The sequence below is a fragment of the Bos indicus x Bos taurus genome, chromosome 9 (assembly GCF_003369695.1).
Source record: "Bos indicus x Bos taurus breed Angus x Brahman F1 hybrid chromosome 9, Bos_hybrid_MaternalHap_v2.0, whole genome shotgun sequence".
NCBI classification, from domain to species: Eukaryota; Metazoa; Chordata; class Mammalia; order Artiodactyla; family Bovidae; genus Bos; species Bos indicus x Bos taurus.
The window spans coordinates 15,827,170-15,849,967 of NC_040084.1; the positions used below are offsets into that span (position 1 = coordinate 15,827,170).

At 38.0% G+C, this 22,798-nt stretch overlaps 1 protein-coding gene across 1 annotated transcript in view; it reads right to left on the bottom strand.

Annotated features, from left to right (window-relative positions):
* IMPG1 (interphotoreceptor matrix proteoglycan 1) overlaps positions 1–15,285 on the bottom strand; it is a 169,427-nt gene extending 154,142 nt beyond the window's left edge. Inside the window, exon 1 of the mRNA XM_027550977.1 lies at positions 15,065–15,285. Coding sequence (XP_027406778.1) covers positions 15,065–15,131 — 67 coding nt within the window. The 5' untranslated portion in view covers positions 15,132–15,285. The remainder of the gene's footprint in view (positions 1–15,064) is intronic.
* Positions 15,286–22,798: the final 7,513 nt, after the last annotated feature.

Genomic DNA, 22,798 nt, shown 5'->3' on the forward strand with positions numbered 1-22,798 from the left:
AATGTGGTACCAGCTCAGGTGTAATAAAATTAACAAACCCATGTTCAGAACATGGGGAGAGAGGAGGTGAAGCTGAGATGTATGGAGAGAGTAACATGGAAACTTACATTACCATATGTAAAATAGACAGCCAATGGGAATTTGCTGTATGTCTCAGGGAATTCAAACAGCGGCTCTATCAACTTAGAGGGGTGGGATGGGGAGGGAGATGGGAGAGAGTTTCAAGAGGGAGGGGATATATGTATACCTATGGCTGATTCATGTGGAGGCTTGATAGAAAACAACAAAATTCTGTAAAACAATTATCCTTCAATTTAAAAATAAATAAATTAAAACAAGCAAACAAACAAACCCATGTTCATGACAGAAAAGGCATCACAGACCAGAGAGAGAAGAAGAAACTATCCATTGAATAGTGCTGAAACAATTGATGATCCATATATATATATTTTTAAAGAAACCATTTTCCTGCTTCACACACATCAGATCAGATCAGATCAGATCAGTCACTCAGTCGTGTCCGACTCTTTGCGACCCCATGAATCGCAGCACGCCAGGCCTCCCTGTCCATCACCAACTCCTGGAGTTCACTCAGACTCACGTCCATCGAGTCAGTGATGCCATCCAGCCATCTCATCCTCTGTCGTCCCCTTCTCCTCCTGCCCCCAATCCCTCCCCAGCATCAGAGTCTTTTCCAATGAGTCAACTCTTCGCATGAGGTAGCCAAAGTACTGGAGTTTCAGCTTTAGCATCAGTCCTTCCAATGAACACGCAGGACTGATCTCCTTTAGAACGGACTGGTTGGATCTCCTTGCAGTCCAAGGGACTCTCAAGAGTCTTCTCCAACACCACAGTTCAAAAGCATCAATTCTTCGGCACTCCGCCTTCTTCACAGTCCAACTCTTACATCCATACATGACCACTGGAAAAACCATAGCCTTGACTAGACGGACCTTTGTTGGCAAAGTAATATTTCTGCTTTTGAATATGCTATCTAGGTTGGTCATAACCTCCCTTCCAAGGAGTAAGCATCTTTTAATTTCATGGCTGCAGTCACCATCTGCAGTGACTTTGGAGCCCAGAAAAATAAAGTCTGACACTGTTTCTACTGTTTCCCCATCTATTTCCCATGAAGTGGTGGGACCCGATGCCATGATCTTCGTTTTCTGAATGTTGAGCTTTAAACCAACTTTGTCACTCTCCACTTTCACTTTCATCAAGAGGCTTTTGAGTTCCTCTTCACTTTCTGCCATAAGGGTGGTGTCATCTGCATATCTGAGGTTATTGATATTTCTCCCGGCAATCTTGATTCCAGCTTGTGCTTCTTCCAGTCCAGTGTAGGAGGTGGTAATAGTAACCGTGATGATCATCATTGTCATTTAGGAGCTGGTGTTTATTGAGCAAAAGTTTCTACAATAGTATTAAATGCTTCACTAATCTTCATTACAGCCCTATGAAGCAGATTCTGCTATTATTTTTTCCCATTTTATTGATTAGAAGCCATAAGATGGAGAGATGTGTGGGACCCAGAAATTTGCTAAGGTCACACAGCTCATAAGTGACAGAATTCTTTATGTATCTGTGTGCTGTATTGGGGACTTCTCAAGTGGTGCTATTGGTAAAGAATCTGCCTGCCAATGCAGGAGATGCAAAAGACTCAGGTTCGATTCCTGGGTCGGGAAGATCCCTGGGAGTGGGAGGTGGCAAACCATTCCAGTATTCTTACTTGGAAAATTTCATGGATAAACAAGCCTGGCAGGCTACAGTCCATGGGACCACAGAGAGTCAGACACCACTGAGCTGTGTTGAATGCACTGCTGTGCAAACCTGAAAGCCTTGGCTTTTAACTGTGCCATCATGGAAATGAGGAAGAATCAGACTGCAGGTTTAAAGAGAAAGAGAAGCTTTGAAAATCAGCTTTGGACTAGATCAGGGAATCAGAGATAAGTTTGACTGTGGAGGGCCCAATTAAGGGTTTGGGGCATGAATTTGTTGATCAAGCATTTTGTCTGACATTTTCTAAAGAGATTCTCTAAAGCTAGTTACCCAAAATGGGGTTAATCAAAGCAAATGGAGCAGAAGGTCAAGGTCTAAGGTTTCTAATGTACTAATAAGAAGACTTTTGAGAGAGGTTCAAAAGTGGATCCCAGTACCAAGGGTTAATATGAAGGATTCTGAGGGCTGGCTAGGTTGAAGAACTGGAGAAATTGAGAGAGGCCTCCCAGACGGTGCTAGTGGTAAAGAACTCGCCTGCCGATTCAGGAGACATAAGAGATGCACGTTGGATCCCTGGGTTGGGAAGTTCCCCTGAAGAAGGGCATGACAATCCACTTCAATATTCTTGCGGGAAGAATCCCATGGACAAAGGAGCCTGGTGGGCTACGGTCCATGGGGTTGCAAAGGGTTGGACATGATTGAGGTGACTTGGCACACAACACACAGAGGGATTGGGGTGTTTTGCTGATAGTGAAAATTATATTCCACAAAGGCAAGAAGGAGAGATTATTAGAAAGAGGTGTTTCAGAATTGTGTATCTCGAATCTGGAAATATTACAGACCTGTAGGTGAAGTTTCAGCATTTTGATAGAGGGGTATTTTTGGTTCAGGAGAGGCTTTCCTGCTGTGTCTGACTTCACCCATTTGGTCAGGTACTACCTTTAGATACATCAGTTCAGTTCAGTTCAGTCGCTCAGTCCTGTCCGACTCTTTGCGACCCCATGAATCGCAGCATGCCAGGCCTCCCTGTCCATCACCAACTCCCGGAGTTCACTCAGACTCACAGCCATCGAGTCAGTGATGCCATCCAGCCATCTCATCCTCTGTCGTCCCCTTCTCCTCCTGCCCCTGATCCCTCCCAGCATCAGAGTCTTTTCCAATGAGTCAACTCTTCGCATGAGGTGGCCAAAGTACTGGAGTTTCAGCTTTAGCATCATTCCTTCCAAAGAAACCCCAGGGCTGATCTCCTTCAGAATGGACTGGTTGGATCTCCTTGCAGTCCAAGGGACTCTCAAGAGTCTTCTCCAAAACCACAGTTCTCTTAATAAGTCACTTGCCACTAATGTTGTTGTTCAGTCGCTCAGTTGTATCTGACTCCTTGCGACCTCATGGACTGCAGCATGCCAGGCCTCCCTGTTCCTCACTATCTCCCAAAGTTTGCCCAAGTCCATTGAGTTGGTGATGCTGTCCAACCATCTCATCCTCTGCCATCCCCTCTCCTTTTGCCTTCAATCTTTCCCAGCATCAGGGTGTTGCCACTAAACTTAGACCATAATATTGGGCATTTGAAACAACACCGTGAAAAAAACAACTCTATTTCTTTGAAGAGTTCAGAGTGTCACACTTTCTTAATGAGTAATAGAACTTTTAAAATTGATGCTTCCATTTTTAGGGTAGAGCTGAAGGATGTGGCCAGCCACCCTGAGATCAGTCATGCAAATAAATGTTGGACATGGTCCAGAACTAGCCATCATCTGGTGCTGCTAGCAGAGGAAAGTTGGCTTTTGAATGACTAATAAAAATCATATTAATTGTACTCATTATATTATACTGAATTGATTACTAGACCAAGTAGATATAAAATGGGACTGGATACAGCTGAAATCTCAGGTTTGGTCCTAACCTTCCAACCTCAAATGATTTTAGGAACATTACTTAGCCTTCTCTGCCATAGATTCCTGACCAGAAATGAGCACTTTGCCTACCAAGCAGTGAAATCCTAAGAAATGAGTTAATTAAAATTTGGTTGAGCTTTTACAATAAAAATATAATATTTTTATTGTTAATATGATTGCTAGCTACAAAGCATCGTGATCAACTCTGAATTGACTACGGTTGTTTAAAAATAGTGCCCCTGGGTTTCATGCATGCCTGCTAAGTTGCTTCAGTCACGTCCAACTCTTTGCAACCCTATGGACTGTAGCCTGTCAGGCTCCTTTGTCTATGGGATTCTCCAGGTAAGGATACTGGAGTTGGTTGCAATTTCCTCCTCCATCAGTGGTGTTTGAGGGGATGAAAGATGGTTGGATGAAGGAACCCAAGTTGGGATGAAAGAAGATGCCTTTACAAAGGCACCCAGAAAGACACTTTCCCCAAGAATGTGCTGTGTGTGCTCAGTTGCTTCAGTCCTGTCCAACTTGTTGTGATCCTATGGACTGTTGCCTGCCAGGCTCCTCTGTCCATGGAATTCTCCAGGCAAGAATACTAGAGAGGGTCACTGTGCATCTCAATGGGACTCCAGAGGACTGGGGGTGGTTCCTGCTCCACGTGGGCAATGCTGTTTCCACAAAACCTGGTTAACCCTAGTTGCGACAGGCACTGGGCAGTCACCTCTAGTCATCCTTGGACTTTGTTTCTTCTTCAGAGGAGTGCCCGCTTCGTGTTTTGCTGCTCCTCCCAAAATGCTCTGTGGCAGGAAGGCCTATGTCAGACGTCAGACACGCTACTGTGCATCTTAAGTTTGGTCCTTCTCGGCTATCCTGTTGCTCTGTGTGAGAACGAGAAGGAGGGGATATAAGTCCTGACTGAGATGCCAAGTTCTCTGGAGTCCTTCTGGCCCCTGTTTTGGAGCAACTGGTTAGTTTTGCTTGTTGGACTGGCAACTATTGAGAAATCAAGCCCCGAGCCTTTGGAGTGGGAGCACCGGCTCTAAGACCCTAGAAATGAAAGTGAAAGTAGCTCAGTCGTGTCCAGCTCTTTGCAACCCCAAGGAATTCTCCAGGTCAGAATACTGGAGTGGGTTGCCATTTCCTTCTCCAGGGAGTCTTCCCAACCCAGGGATCAAACCCAGGTGTCCCAATTGCAGGCAGATTCTTTGCCAGCTGAGCTACAAGGGAAGTCCCAAGACTACCCTAGACTACCAAAGAACTAACCCTAGGGGTATGAAATTTTGAGAACTCACACCAAGAAAACCACTTGAATAAAGGACCTGGTATCACCCAGGTAGCAGCCTGTACAGGACGCCTCATCTAAGTAACAAACAAAACAAAAATACAAATCCAGCCATCAGTAGACAGGATTACCATGTCACTCAGCCTTACCTATCAGAGGAAAAACAAACAAAAACTCAGCACAAATCTCACCCTATAAGAAACTTATACAAACCACTGGACCAACCTTACGAGGGAAGAAAGCAAAAGGAAGAAAGAATTCAGATTTGAAGCCTGGGAAAAGGAGACCTCAAACACAATAAGTTAAAAAAAATAATGAAAAGGCAGAGAAATACTACACAAATGAAGGAACAAACTAGAAACAGAGAAGTCCAAATAAATGAAGAGGAAAAGGCAAACTACCTGAAAAAGAATTCAGAATAATGATAGTAAAGATGATCAAAAACCTTGAAAACAAGATGGAGAAAATGCAAGAATCAATTAATGAAGACCTAGAAGAATTAAAGAATAAACATATATATGCTGTCTACAAGAAACCTACTTCAGACCTAAAGGCACATATAGACTGAAAGTGAGAGGATGGAAAAATATATTCCATGCAAATGGGAAGCAAAAGAAAGCTGGAGTAGCAATCTTCATATCAGACAGAATTGACCTTAAAATAAAGAAGATTATAAGAGGTAAGGAAAGACACTACATAATGATCAAGGGATCAATCCAAGAGGAAGATATAACAATTGGACATATCTATGCACCCAACATAGGAGCACCTCAATACATAAGACAAACACTAACAGACATAAAAAGATAAATTTACAGTAGCACAATAATAGTAGAAGATTTTAACACCCCACTCACACCAATGGACAGATCATCAAAACAGAAAGTTAATAAGGAAACACAAGTCTTAAATGATACATTAGATGACATGGATCTCATTGATATCTTCAGGACATTCCATCCGAATGCAGAAGAACACACCTTCTTCTCAAGTACACATGGAACATTCTCCAAGATAGACCACATCTTGTCACAAACCAAACCTCAGTAAATGTAAGAAAATTGAAATCATATCAAGCATCTTCTCCGACCACAACACTATGAGACTAGGTATCAATTACAAGAAAAAAACTGTAAGAAACACAAACACATGGAGATTAAACAACACATTTCTAAATAACCAACAGGTTACTGAAGAAATCAAAAGGGAAATCAAAAAATTTCTAGAAACAAATGACAATGAAAACATGACAACTCAAAACCCATGGGATGCAGCAAAAGCCATTCTAAGAGGGAAGTTTATAGCAATATAATCCTACCCAAGAAACAATAAAAACATCAAATAGACAACCTAACTTTATACCTAAAACAACTGGAAAAAGAAGAACCAAAAAACCCCCAGAATTAATAGAAGGAAAAAATCATAAAGATCTGAGCAAAAATAAATGGAAAAGAAATGAAAGAAACAATAATAAAGGTTAATAAAACTAAAAGCTGGTTCTTTGACAAGATTAAAAAAATTGACAAAACTTTCACAAGACTCATCAAGAAAAAAAGAGAGAAGAATAAAATCAACAAGATTAGAAATGAAAAAGGAGAGGTTACAACAGACAATGCAGGAAACTATTATGAACAACTATATGGCAATAAAATGGATAACCTGGGAGAAATGGACAGGTTCTTAGAAAAAGTTCAATCTTCCAAGACTGAACCAGGAAGAAGTAGAAATTATGAACAACCCAATTACAAGCACTGAAATTGAAGCTGTGACCAAAAATCTCCCAAAGAACAAAAGCCCAGGACCAGATGGCTTCAAAGGAGAATTCTATCAAACATTTAGAGAAGAGCTAATGCCTATCTTTCTAAAACTCTTTCCAAAAATTTCAGAGGAAGGAACACTTTCAAACTCGTTCTATGAGGCCACCATCACCCTGATACCCAAATCAGACAAAGACAACACAATGACCATAGATGCAAAAGTCCTCAACAAAATTTTATCAAACAGAATTCAGCAACACATCAAAAAGCTCATACACCATGATAAAGTTGGGTTTATTCCAGGGATGCAAGGATTCTTCAATATATGCAAATCAATCAATGGGACACATCATATTAAAAAATTGAAAGATAAAAATCATATGAAAATCTCAATAGATGCAGAAAAAGCATTTGACAAAATTCAGCACCATTTATAATTAAAACTCTTCAAAAAATGGACATAGAAGGAATCTACCTCAACATAGTAAAGGCCATATATGATAAGCCTAGAGCAAACATTGTTCTCAATGGTGAAAAACTGAAAGCATTCCCCCTAAGATCAGGAACAAGACAAGGGTGTCCACTTTCACCACTATTATTCAACATAGCTCTGGAAGTCCTAGGTACAGAAGTCAGAGAAGAAAAAAAAAAAAAAAGAAAAGAAATCCAAATTGGAAAAGAAAAAGTAAAGCTCTTACTGTTTGTAGATGACATGGTACTGTACATAGAGAACCCTAAAGATAGTTTCAGAAAATTACTAGAGCTAATCAGTGAATTTAGAAAAGTTGCAGGATACAAAATTAATACACAGAAATCACTTGCATTTCTATATAGTAACAATGAAAAATCAGAAAGGGAAATTAAGGAATCAATGCCATTAATCATTGCAACAAAAAGAATTAAATATCTAGGAATAAACTTACCTAAGGAGACAGAAGAACTGTACAGAGAAAATTATAAGACACTGATGAAAGAAATCAAAGATGACATAAACAGATGGAGAGATATTCCATGGTCCTGGGTAGGAAGAATCAATATTGTGAAAATGACTATACTACCAAATATAATCTACAGATTCAATGTGATCCCTATCAAATTACCAATGACATTTTTCACAGAACTAGAAGAAAAAAGTTTCACAATTCATCAGTCAGTCAGTTCAGTTGCTCAGTCATGTCCAGCTCTTTGTGACCCCATGGACTATAGCATGCCAGGCCTCCCTGTCCATTACCAACTTCCAGAGTTTACTCAAACTCATGTCCACTGAGTCAGTGATGCCATCCAATCATCTCATCCTTTGTTGTCCCCTTCTCCTCTTGCTTTCAATCTTTCCCAGTATCAAGGTCTTTTCAAATGAGTCAGCTCTTTGCATCAGGTGGCCAAAGTATTGGAGTTTCAGCTTCAACATCAGTCCTTCCAACAAAAATTCAGGACTGATTTCCTCATGGAAACACAAAAGACCCTGAAGAGCCAAAGCAGCCTTGAGAAAGAAGAATGGAATTGGAGGAATCAACCTTCCTGACTTCAGATTATACTACAAAGCTACAGTCATAAAGACAGCATGGTACTGGCACAAAAACAGGAATATAGACCAATGGAACAAGATAGAAAGCCAAGAAATAAACCTATGCACCTATGGGTACCTTATTTTTGACAGAAGAGGCAAGAATATACAATGGGGAAAAGACAGCCTCTTCAATAAATGATACTGGGAAAACTGGACAGCTACACATAAAAAAATGAAATTAGAACACTGCCTAACACCATACACAAAGATAAACTCAAAATGGACTAAAGACCTAAATGTAAGACCAGAAACTATAAAACTCTTAGAGGAAAACATAGGCAGAACATTTAATGACATAAAGCAAGATCCTCTATGACCCACCTCCTAGAGTAAAGGAAATAAAAAACAAAAGTAAACAAGTGGGACCTGACTAAACTTAAAAGTTTTTGCACAGCAAAGGAAACTATAAGTAAGGTGAAAAGACAACCCTCAGAATGGGAGAAAATAATAGCAAATGAAACAACTGACAAAGGATTAATTTCTAAAATATACAAGCAGCTCATACAACTCAATGCCAGAAAAACAAACAACCCAATCAAAAAGTGGGGAAAATACCCAAACAGACATTTCTCCAAAGAAGACATACAGATGGCTAAGAAACATGTGAAAAGATGCTCAACATCACTCATTATTAGAGAAATGCAAATCAAAACCACAATGAGAGATCACCTCATACCAGTCAGAATGGCCATCATCAAAAGGTCTACGAACAATAAATGCTGGAGAGGGTGTGGAGAAAAGGGAACATTCTCACACTGTTGGTGGGAATGTAAATTAATACAGCCACTATGGAAGATGGTATGGAGATTTCTTAAAAAATATGAATAAAACTACCGTATGACCCAGCAATCCCTTTCCTAGGCATGTTCACTGAGGAAACCAATATTGAAAAAGACACATGTATCCTATTGTTCATTGAAGCACTATTTATAATAGCTAGAACATGGAAGCAACCTAGATGTCCATCAGCAGATGAATGGATAAAGAAGTTGTGGTACATATACACAATGGAATATTACTCAGCCATAAAAAGGAATGCCTTTGAGTCAGTTCTAATGAGGTGGATGAACCTAGAACCTATTATACAGAGTGAAGTAAGTCAGAAAGAGAAAGATAAATATTGAAAACAACACATATATACAGAATCTAGAAAAATGGTACTGAAGAATTTACAGGGCAACGGTGGAGAAACAGACTTAGAGAATAAACATATGGACGTGGGGAGAGGGGAGGAGAGGGTGAGATGTATGGAAAGGGTAACATGGAAACTTACATTATCATGTGTAAAATAGATAGCCAACAGGAATTTGCTGTATGGCTCAAGGAACTCAAACAGGGGCTCTGCATCAATCTAAAGGGGTGGGATGGGGAGGGAGGTGGGAGGGAAGTTCAAAAGAGAGGGGATATGTGTATACCTATGGCTGATTCATGTTGAGGTTTGACAGAAAATAACAAATTCTGTAAAGCAATTATTTTTCAATTAAAAAAATAAAAGAATGCTAGAGGGGATTGCCATTTCTTCCTCCAGGGAATCTTCCCAACCCAGCGATTGAACATGGGTCTTCTGTGTTGACAGGCAGTTTTTTACTGCCTGAGTCACCAGGGAAGCCCTCCTCAAGAATGCCTGAATGTAAATGGGAGAATATTTATCTACTGAATACAGCCACATGCTTAGAAGTGTTTATCACTGTTTCGTAGCTCTTTCATATTCTTTCCACATTCACTATGGCCAGAGGAAAGGGGCTGCAATGGGAGTACATTCTCAATAAAAAATCATAGTAATGCACGCTGCCGTTCAGACTTTACAGTGGCATTTCCATATATGAATTCTCATTACCACAGCTTTGCCAGTCAACCACATCAACTCAGTATAGGATAAGCTGTGGCATGCAGCTTGCTTTGGACTCAGAACAAAAAGTACATCCATTTCCCTTATTAAAATAATTTCATCTGACTGGTGCTCTTCATTTGTGAGGTTGACTCCCAGTGACACTGTCTCTCACTCTCAGGGAACTCAGACACCGTGGTTGCTGAAAACCAGACTTTTATTATGGTCACTTCCACATATCTATTTAATTATAAACTTACAGATGATTGTGAAAAACGAACTTGATTGCCTTAGATGGATTATTTTAAAACAGCATAAAACCTGTTAATGTGACTGAGGCACCAAAAGTTTACAGGATCTGAATTGGCAGACAGGCTTAGTGTGCAAATACAGCTGGTATTTAAGGTAGTGGTTTGCTCACGAATGAGGGAAGTGGCCAAGAAAGTAACAGATCATGCCAATGCTGTCTAATTAGTTCACACATACAATAGTCCTTAAGTGTGATCCTCAAAGGAGAAGGCAATGGCACCCCACTCCAGTACTCTTGCCTGGAAAATCCCATGGACGGAGGAGCCTGGTAGGCTGCAGTCCATGAGGTCGCTAAGAGTCAGACACGACTGAGCGACTTCACTTTGACTTTTCACTTTCATGCATTGGAGAAGGAAATGGCAACCCACTCCAGTGTTCTTGCCTGGAGAATCCCAGGGACGGGGAGCCTGGTGGGCTGCCATCTATGGGGTCGCACAGAGTCGGACACGACTGAAGCGACTCAGCAGCAGCAGCAGCAGCAGCAGCAGCAGTGATCCTCAAAATAAGTGTGGGAGGGTCACAAGGCAGCAGTCACTTTTTCTTTTTAAAGTATATAATCTAATAAATGGTCTGAGGTGTGCTGCCATGGTTTGTTAAGTTGGACACAAAGTGTCTTCAATTTACATGACTTCGATTTTAAGGACATCTTTTCAGGTATAGTTTCAGGATATCTGCCTTCAGCCTTTTGAATTACACTGTTCTGAAACTGTAACCGAGATGAAAAAATAGAGGAGTCACAAAGTTAATGTGATTGTCATTGGGCAGGTATCTCAGGGATATAAATGAAGCTTTGTTCTCTGTTCTTGGAGCCACAATAAAGGAAAATACCTTCCTGGGTAATTTTATGAAATGAGAACATATCCCAGTAGTAAAGGATTAGCAAGAACTGGAGAGTCTTCAAATGCAAATTTCCTCACATTTCACAGTTGCTAAAATAGTTACTTTACCTTGGGGAACTAATAATAACTTAGCTAAAGGTTTCATTTAGTATAACCAAATATAATGCAAAAAGCACAGACTCTGATAAACACCATTTCCATTTTAGGGCTTGCTAAGGCTGGGTTATCTCTCTTCTCTTTCTTCCACACATAGGAATGTTACAAGCAATTAGATGAAATTACTTATGTGAACTGGAAAGCTAAGAGCCTAAAGCTGTGCTGTACACACCAGATGTAACTAGCATCCTCATTTGAAAATTGAAGACAGGCCCCTTTGTATCTTGATGAAGTAATTGTTCTTTGAAACTATTGAACGGTCTTGCTGCCCTAAACAGTTTTATTTAATCAAAACCATTTCATTTTCATGTATCAATGGAAAAACTACATTTGGAATCTGCAAAGCTTAAAGGAAACTTTTTGAAATGTTGCCGTGTCTCTGAATCTCTTAATAATCTGTGCTGGGTACATATACTCTAATGAATAGGAAATACTCTACTTGTGGACTCAAATTGGGAAAAATTACCTAAGAGTATAGGAAAACTTTTGAGGAGCAATTTGGCAATATGAATAAAATACCATGAAACTGTTGATATTGCTTTGACCCAATAATTTTACTCTAGTGAATTTATGCTAGGAATCTTAAATACTGAGAGAGGCTTCTGCACAAAGATATTTATTGTACCGTTACTCATCATAACAAAACAATTAGAAACAGTTCTTTCTTTTTGTTGTGTATTTAGATAAAGCAAATTATGGTGTAACAACTGAAAGGAACAATATGCAGCCAATAGAATGATGATTGTCAAAGCAAGATAACAATGGAGACCAATGTAGATCTAACAGAAAACTTGTGCAAAAAGCTCTATGTAAAACTGTGTGCATGGTAGAACTGCAACCATTTAAATATTAAATAAGCATAGAAAAAAGACTGAGGAAACATATGACGATGCCAGCATAGGTTGTGTTTGGATAGGTGTACTATGGGTAATTTTCCATACCTTTAAAAAAAATAATCTATAACTTTTTACAACTATTCAAGCTGGATTTAAAAAAGGCAGAAGAACTAGAGATCAAATAGCCAACATCTATGGATCATAGAAAAAGCAAGAGAGTTCCAGGAAAATATTTACTTCTGCTTTATTGACTGTGCCAAAGCCTGTGAGTGTGTGGATCATAACAAACTGTTGAAAATTCTTCAAGAAATGGGAATACCAGACCACCTTACCTGTCTCCTGAGAAATATGTATGCTGGTCAGGAAGCAACAGTTAGAACCCAACATGGAACAACGGACTGGTTCCAAATAGGAAAAGGAGTACATCAAGGTTATATATTGGCACCGTGCTTATTTAGCTTAAATGCAGAGTACATCATGCAAAATGCCAGGCTAGATGATGCTTAAGCTGGAATCAAGATTTCTGGGAGAAATAGAAATAACCTCAGATATGCAGATGACACCACCCTTATGGCAGAAAGTGAAGAAGAATTAAAGAGCCTCTTAATGAAAGTGAAAGAGGAGAGTGAAAAAGTTGGCTTAAAGCTCAACATTCAGAAAACTAAGATCATGGCTTCTGGTCCCATCACTTTCTGGCAAATAGATGGGGAAACAATGGAAACAGTGACAGACTTTATTTTTTTGGGCTCCAAAATCACTGCAGATGGTGGCTGCAGCCATGAAATTAAAAGATGCTTGCTCCTTGGAAGAAAACCTATAACCAACCTAGACAGCGTATTAAAAAACAGAGACATTACTTTGCCGACAAAGGTCTGTGTAGTCAAAGTTGTGGATTTTCCAGTAGTCATGTATGGATGTGAGAGTTGGACCCTAAAGAAAGCTGAGTGCCAAAACTGCGGTGTTGGAGAAGATTCTTATAAGTCCCTTGGACTGTGAGGAGATCAAACCATTCTGTGGTTAAGGAAATCATTCCTGAATACTCATTGGAAGGACTAATACTGAAGCTGAAACTGCAATACTTTGGCCACCTGATGCGAAGAACTGGCTCATTGGAAAAGACCCTGAAACTGGGAAAGAATGAAGGCAGAAGAAGGGGACGACAGAGGATGAGATGGTTGGATGGCATCACTGACTCGATGGACATGAGTTTGAGCAAGCTCTGGGAGTTGGTGAAGGACGGGGAACCCTGGTGTGCTGCAGTCCATGGGGTCACAAAGAGTCAGAAGTCAGACATGAGTAAGGACTAAAGTGGCTTACTGATTGACTTTAAATTCCCAGCTTTTAAACTCAAAAGCTAGTTTTATTGAGTTGAACTCCTCTGTCTACCAGAAGCATTTTCTATGTAAATGGTTAATTAGCCATAAATGGGAAACCAGTCATAATGCCTAATTAGCCATAAATGAGAAACCAATCTGGCTAAAGTACATAAACTCTAATTAAGGTAAACCTCGCTAATGAAGATGAACAGAAATTCACAGATCGGAGACTCTTACGGAATAAAAAGCCCCAAACAAGTAACCATGTAAGATCTTTTATTATGCAGTTATAGTACTTTATTTCCTAGACATCGGCATATAACAAATAGCAGTTCTTTTGGTAAGCTTCTTTCACTTAACTTTCTATATGTAATTATGCAATTTGAAATTGTAGTAGCTGATATATAATATATGAAAATAGAAAAAATAGCTACATTAGTTAGCAATTAATTAAACAAATAAAACCAAAGCTGATTTGATGGGTCAGGTTTTGGAAAGTGACAAATTAGTTTGCTTCAGCAGAGTAAGCTCAGAATATACTGAAATCTCATCATTTGTTTCTAATTAAAATGTTTTTATAAATGTAAACATTTATATAAAATTGACAGCTGAAAGGTAAGTAAACTTTGTCTCCATCCTTTATCATTTATAGGTAGCAAAACATAAAGGGAGTTTTTATATGATTTTTCCATAAATTTTCTCTTCCCTCCAAATGCAATGACTAAGACGTTACATATAAAATAACTGTTGGAATCTGTTTTTTTTGTGACTTAAGAAATGCAATCAAGTATGTGTTTTACTTTTCCACAGGCATTTTAAAATCAGTGCTTCAGTTAAAAGGTTGATTGTGTAAAGTTATGTCATTCTTACAGAACTGAACATTACTGATTTCAGATGTCTTAAGAAGATCAAGTATCTTATAATGATCAGTCTTATACTTGAAAAAGTGAAGTTTTCTTCAACAGGTTATTTTTTAGTACACTATTTTTCTGAAATATACCTATTTTTGTGACTTTCTTTAGATTCACTTTAAGATTTGCCATAAAAACTTTCAGGGCCTAGTTCTTTTATGCATATAGCCTAACAAGCAGCCAAGTTTCTGAGTTGGTCTTCATCATGGACTCTGAAGATGAAGCACATTTGCTATCTTCTAAGGGAAAGCAGCTCATGATTTAACTATGAGTAAGTAACGAATATTTTTTTTGTCTGATCATAAGTGACAAAGTATTAATTTCATGTTTTTTGTGGACCTACTAATGCTATTAACATTAGTATTATGAATATTGTTCATTTTTTTAAAGAGAAAATAGGATGCATTCATCTTTCTTGTTTATGTAAGTTTCACTTGGCATGAAACTATAAAAAACATATAATGTAAATATAAAATAAATATTTCAAAAAAATCAAGTGAAAATCATTTCTGACAATCATTCAGTCATGATTAATTCAGGGCCTACTGTATACGAGCCCTCAGAAATACAGTGGTGACTTTCTTGATTTTGACTGTTCACCTTTGTAAATAGATTTTATATATAAGCAGTTAAAAAAATAAAGAAGTATTTAACTTACCTTTGATTCCTTGAACTTGAAGAAAAATCCAAAGGAAAAAAATAACTCTTGCAGCTTCCAAATGCATTCTGGCTTTTGTGCATTGATATTTCTGATAATAGTCACAGAACAGCCCACACTCACATTAAAAAATATGACAGAAATATGAAAAATAATGAAATATTGAATTGACTGAGTGAGGATAACCTTCTCGGCTTATCTTTGTGAGGGTGCCAATTTATGAAGAACAGGAGGCAGTGCCTGCTTCTGGAATAATCTCCTTATCTTCCCCTCAGGTGTAATCTCTGCTTAAGGACCAGCTGGAGAACCTTTATCTCATTAACCTTCTGGAAGAGCATCTGTCAGCCCAGCTCCAGGACCCCAAATGCCATTAAAAACAAGTGTCCACAGACAGAAGGAACGCTTTTTCCCTTAGTTATTCACCTATTACAGGGACACAGAGAGCCAGGGAAGTCCTGACAAACTCAGAAGAAGGCTGACAGTTAGGGTCAAATGTTTTCCAAAGTGACATGTGCGGGATCAGCCATTGAAGGAACTTAATTGTGAGCCCATGGAAGTATGTGGTTATTTGATATGTTCGTCTCCAGAGGTAGCAAAACTGTCTCCATTCTCATAGAATTGAACTGCTTTGACTACTGCGTTCTTTCTGGCATCTGTGAGTACACAGATGACCTTTTAAAGTCCAATTTAAATTAAATTTTTTTTTTTTTTTTTTGCAGAATGTATACAGTCAAATAGTTCTACAAGATTTGTGCCAAGTAATGGTACCATACCTACCTGCATTCAAAGGTAATGTTGACTTAAAAAAATACCCCACATGAGAGTTGCTAGTTTTATTTGCAGCAAAATGAGGACTGCAACCCAGGAGATAGCACTTCAAACAGTTCTGAGGAACGGTTCCAAAGAAGCAGGGGGAAATGGCAATATATTTGAGATTTTAGGAAAGGGAGGCTACATGTCACCAAGCACATATTTTTCCAGAAGGTTTCTGCTAGCCTGGGGAAGCTTTCTGCTGGTCATGAGGAACAGTCATCACCATGAAGGATTTTAGGGCTTTTCTAGATTTGAGAAGATACAAGAATTCGGCTCATAAATTTGGCTCCTGAAAACACCTAACTATGGAGACCTGTCCTGCCAGTCCCCCTGCGCCCAGCACAGCATGCCTCCCCGGGGCTCTCCACCCTGAACTCCTCGCAGGGAGTTTTGACGATCAGCAGCTGCAGCAGCACGTGATTTAATCGTGGTAGAGATAGATGGCAAGTGCCCACGGGCATCTGCCAATGTTGTCGTGGACAGCAACCACTTTTAATTCTTTAAGCTAGTTCTTCTAGTAGTCTCATTAGTACCTCTAAATAGTAGGCTTCTGTTGCTAATCTTTTTGTTTTTCACTTTCAGGCATTGTCAAATCACGAATGTTGAGAACGCCTTCTCCCCTGACCCCACCCAATCCTTCCCCACCCTCATAAACAAACTCTAGTCCTATCCTTCCACCTGCCTCAATCTTATTGTATTTTCAGTGTATTGAAAATTCAGTCTTATGTTATTGTGACTGTATACATGCTACCTATCTCTGAGCCTGGAATATACTATAATTACTAACAGGTATTGAACTCATGTGTTGTGATCAACATTGTTCTTAGAGATTTCTGTAGATTCCCCACCCATATTATTCGGATGGTGGCATTCTTGAACTGATTCTCTGACTTTTAAAATTCACACTTTCTTCTATTTCCCCCATACTCTTTCTACTCTCATTTCTAGAACATTTTCTAAATTAATCTTTTAACCTTAAATTTTTATGTCATTTGTAATTTCTGGGGAATTGTTTTTGGTGGTTTTTGTCTTATCCAATTCTTTTCTTTTTAAAAAATTTTAATAAGATACTGTTTCAGGATTTCAAGGATAAAAATTCTTTTACGTCTTTAATGATACTAATAACATTTTCAAAAATTACTTTCTTTTGTTACCTGTTTCATCCAAGCTGAATTTAAATTTTTTTGATCTCATATTCAAAGCTTTTCACAAATATCTGATAATTCTTGGCTGACCACTCACCCATTTTAAAGTCTGTATATAGTTGACTGAAAGTTTTGTGAATAATATTGGAACCTGTGAACTGTGGTCTTCAGTGCAGTAGTATAAATTTGTCACAAGCATTACATGTGACATACTATGAAATTATTTGTCTAAGATCCAAATTTAACTGAGAATTCTACATTTTTATGCTGCATTTGGCAAATCTTTTCCCAGAATATCTGAAGTCAGTATCTTTAAATATTTCCTCCCCAGGGGGTCAGATCTTCCTGAAAAGACTATACTCATCTCTTGATTTTAGGAGATAGCCTAACTCCCAATATATCAGTACCTGAGTGAAGAAATAGGTCTGGGACTTGGGTCTTAATATATATTTTAATTTAATCTTCTTGCTTTCAGAGAAGTACCTTTATTCTCAAATCTGCCAAATATTTAATAGTCCAGAGAATGCTTTACCCTGTTCAGAAAATAAACATTCATCCTTCTGTTGGATGGCAAAAAGACAGTTATATAAATAATGGAATGGGGGAGGGGAGTTGGAAATCTAGGTGATTATTAGCTATTCAATTTATTCTTCTATTTTTAATGTCATCTTCCATTAAGTTACCTACATATCTAGAAGTACTCTGCATGTCTTTAAATATATATATGTGTATGTATATATATTTATATTTAATGAGTGCATGTGTGCTTAGTGGCTCAGTGATGTCCAACTCTTTGCAGCCCCTTGGACTGTGGTCCACCAGGCTCCTCTATCCATGGGATTCTCCTGGCAAGAATACTGGAGTGGGTTGCTGCACCCTCCTCCAAGGCATCTTTATGATTCAGGAATCAAACCATGTCTCCTGCATTTCAGGCAGATTCTTTACGTGCTGAGGTACTAGGGAAGAATATATATATATGTAAATTTGGATATATACAAATATCCAAATATATATATTTGTGTGTATATATTTTTACATATATAAACTTGCAATATATATATTTGTATATAAATATATGCAATATATATATAATATATATGTATACAAATATTTGTATACATATATACAATTTATATATATAATATATATGTATACAAATATTTGTATACATATATACAAATATATATATACTTACAAATATATATATGTAAATATATATATGTAAATTTGATTGTTTACCTGCTGATTGTTTACTGGCAGATTCTTTACCTGCTGAGCTACTAGGGAAGAATATATATATATTATATATATTATGTAAATTTAGATATATCCAAATATCTAAATATATATATTTGTATATATATAAATATGTAAATATACAAATATATACAATTTATACAAATATTTGTATATAAATATATATATATATGTGAATTTGATTGTTTCTGAGCTTTCTCTCCTGCCAGTTTAAGATTAGTCTTTCTAGGTCTGCTGCCATTTATCCATATTTTAAAACTTGGCTTCAACCTACATGTTCAGCTCAGTAAAATTTTTATGAAGTGAACACCCTGGTAACATACAAGTAAAACCAGGGAATATTAATAGCCCTCCAGAGGGATACATGGTCCTATTCACAAAGAAAGACCTTTATTCTCTATGAATTATAAACACTAATTCTGATTTCTATGGTGATCACTTATTTGCTTTTCTTATTTGTTTTTGCTGCTTAACTACACATCTGTAAGCACCACTGCGTACTTTTGCTTATCCCACCACCCTCTGTTGAAAGAATCATTTTCCATATTGTTTTGAAGTTCCACCTTTGTCATAAAATCTGTGTATATCATGTACTCATGTTTTCCCTACCCTTTTCCTCCCTCTAACTTTCACTATATTGACTCATCTTTTATTTCACTGTTATCTCTTCAGCTGGGTATAAGTTACTGTTTTTAATTTTAGTTACTGCATTTTTCTGTTCTGGATATCCATTTAGTTTTTTTTTTAATTTATTTACTTTTTATTGAAAGATAAGTTACTTCTTTTTCAAGTCTGCTTCATTATTTGTTAAAAATAGTTTATGCCTCTGTGTTAAAATCTTTAATTTTGTGTTTTATCTCATTGAACATAGCAAGAATAGTTTGATAACTTCAAATTATGGGGCTCAGAGTGTTGTGTTTGTTGTCTTCTTCTGATTCATTATTACCTCATCTCCTTGTACAAGTGGTTATCTTTTATTATTGTATGATGAAAATTATATTTTAAGAGTTATAGTACAATAAGCAAGACATAGCATTGTATTGGTGAAAGAAAAGACATAAAGATTAATGAAACGGAATAAAGAGCCAAGAAGGGCTCACACGAATACAGTTGACTGATTTTGGACAAAGGTACAAAAACAATTCAGTGGATAAAAGGATTGTCTTTTCAACAAATGTTTCCATATGAATCCTCCTCATCACCAAAAAATCCTATAAAAGACAAACAAAAAGTGAACCTACACACTAACATTACACTTTATCCAGAAATGAAGTAAAAATGAATCATGCACATAAGTGAGAAATGTATATAAAATTCTATAAAAATATAGAAGAAAATCTTCTTGAGCTCAGGCTTAATGATGAGATTCTTAAACAGAATATGAAAGCATGAACCATGAAAGAAAAGAGTAAGTTAGATTTTATTAAAGTGAAAAACTTCTGGCCTTCTAAAGAGACTGTAAACAAAATGAAAAGTTGTCACAAATGGGGAGATAATATATGTAAAACACATTTCTGATAAAAGACATGTATCCAAAATATATGAAGAAAGCTTAAAACACAAAAATAAGAAAACACAAGTCAATTAAGAATAAGCCAAAGGTCTTAACAAGACACTTCACCAAAGAAGATGTACAGATGGCAAATAATCAAATGAAAAGATGCTCAATGTCATTTGTTATTAAGAAATGCAAATTGAAACATCAATGAAATATCACTACATAGCTATTCAGTTCAGTTCAGTTCAGTTGCTCAGTCATGTCCGACTCTTTGTGACCCCATGAATCGCAGCACGCCAGGCCTCCCTCTCCATCACCAACTCCTGGAGTTTACCCAAACTCAAGTCCGTGGAGTCAGTGATGCCATCCAGCCATCTCATCCTTTGTTGTCCCCTTCTCCTCCTGCCCACAATCCCTCCCAGCATCAGAATCTTTTCCAATGAGTCAACTCTTCGCGTGAGGTAGCCAAAGTACTGGAGTTTCAGCTTCAGCATCAGTCCTTCCAATGAACACCCAGGACTGATCTCCTTTAGGATGGACTGGTTGGATCTCCTTGCAGTCCAAGGGACTCTCAAGAGTCTTCTCCAACACCACAGTTCAAAAGCATCAATTCTTCAGTGCTCAGCTTTCTTCACAGTCCAACTCTCACATCCACACATGACCAATGGAAAAACCATAGCCTTGACTAGACGAACCTTTGTTGCCAAAGTAATGTCTCTGCTTTTGAATATGCTATCTAGGTTGGTCATAACTTTCCTTCCAAGGAGTAAGTGTCTTTTAATTTCATGGCTGCAGTCACCATCTGCAGTGATTTTGGACCCCAGAAAAATAAAGTCTGACACTGTTTCCACTGTTTCCCCATCTATTTCCCATGAAATGGTGGGACCAGATGCCATGATCTTGGTTTCTGAATGTTGAGCTTTAAGCCAACTTTTTCACTCTCCTCTTTTGCTTTCATCAAGAGGCTTTTTAGTTCCTCTTCACTTTCTGTCATAAGGGTGGTGTCATCTGCATATCTGAGGTTATTGATATTTCTCCCGGCAATCTTTATTCCAGCTTGTGTTTCTTTCAGTCCAGCATTTCTCATGATGTACTCTGCATATAAGTTAAATAAGCAGGGTGACAATATACAGCCTTGACGTACTCCTTCTCCTATTTGGAACCAGTCTGTTGTTCCATGTCCAGTTCTAACTGTTTTTTTCCTGACCTGCATATAGGTTTCTCAAGAGGAAGGTCAGGTGGTCTGATATTCCCATCTCTTTCAGAATTTTCCACAGTTTATTGTGATCCACACAGTCAAAGGCTTTGGCATAGTCAATAAAGCAGAATTAGATGTTTTTCTGGAACTCTCTTGCTTTTTCGATGATCCCGCAGATGTTGACATACCTATTAGGGTAACTTAGTACAAATTAATGCTACAATTGCTGGCAAAGATGTGGAACAACATGACTTCTCATTCATTACTGGTGGGAATGCAAGTTAGCACAAGCAGTTTAGAAGACAGTTTGGCAATTTTTTAAAAAAGCTAAACAGTCTCACCGTACAATCCAACAATCACACTCCTAGGTATTTACCCAACTGAACTGAGAATGTTGGTCCATGCAAAACCCTGCACTTTAATATTTATAGAAGCTTTGTTCATAATCACCAAAACCCAGAAGCAACAAGATGTTCTTTGGAAGAAGGATTAATAAACAAACTGTGCCTACCCATACAAGAGAATATTATTAGTAATAGGTATGAACTGGGCCATGCAAAGACACAGATGAATCTTAAATGCACATTGCTACATTAAGGAAGCCATTCTGAAAAGACTGCATACCATGTCATTCCATTTTATGACACTTGGGATGGGACAAACAGGTGAAACATTTGTAGGCATTTTGGGGTATGTGTACTTTGAATAGATGAACATAGATTTTAGAGCATGAAACTACTTTGTATAATACTGTAATGCATGACACTATACATTTTTCAAAACCGATAGAACTTTATAGCAGAGGAATGAATCTGAAAGCATGTAAATTAAAAACAAATCCTTCAGGTAGTATCTAACTATGCTAATTGTGACAGTACAGGCTGTGACTAAACAACTTTATTAAAAATGTCTGAAACCGTCACTGAAGAGGGTGGGGGAAAAGCTGACCTATATAACTTTGGAAATGTCTGTCAGACAAAAGGCAAAAGGAACTGTACCTAGGCAGTGTATTCTAGTTGAAAAAAATTGTTTCCCAGAAGGGTATGAGTTAACAATTCTGAAACAACTGTGTGCATGCTGGAACTGAACAGTTAAGTAAATGAATGATGCGAGTCAGATTTCTCACTGTTGGAGTGGAGGTTGGAGACAAGCAAGTGGAAGAGGCAAAAATAACATATATGGTAATAGAGTAGAATTGGAGATATCAGTATAAACACATGCTTAGTTTTACGTAAATGGAGATGGCTGTATTAATTTATACCATACAAATATTAATTAGTTTGTTGTATATATTTAAACATTTATGGACTTGTGCATACGTACTGGCTAGTATACACATATTTTCTTTCTCCAACAGCTGAAAGAGCCTAGAAGCTATGATACCCCGGGAGTGAGCAGACTTAGCACCCAGATCTTGGTTCTTCCTGTTCTTCAGTGAAATAAATCAGGACTCCTGGAAAAACGGTTGATGTTAAAACCGGGGCAGGAAGTTTGATGAACCTAGAGCATCTTGTAGTGCCAGAAAGTAAGGAAGTGCTCAAACAAAACAAAAAAGAGCCAAAAAGCTGAACACCGGTGGCGTATGTCAAAGGGACATGGGAGCCAACCAAGAGAGGTCCCCATGACCCAGACTGAAGCAATCTGAGGAATAAAGCAGTTTGGATTATAACATAAAGTGTAAAATAAATACCCACAAGTCCATGGTGACACATAAATTATGGAATAAACGAACAGGAGAGAATAGACAAATATCCCATGTGGAACAGTTCCAAATAATTTGTGTAGGTAACATCCCTTTAGTAAGTGCAGCATAATTCCCACTC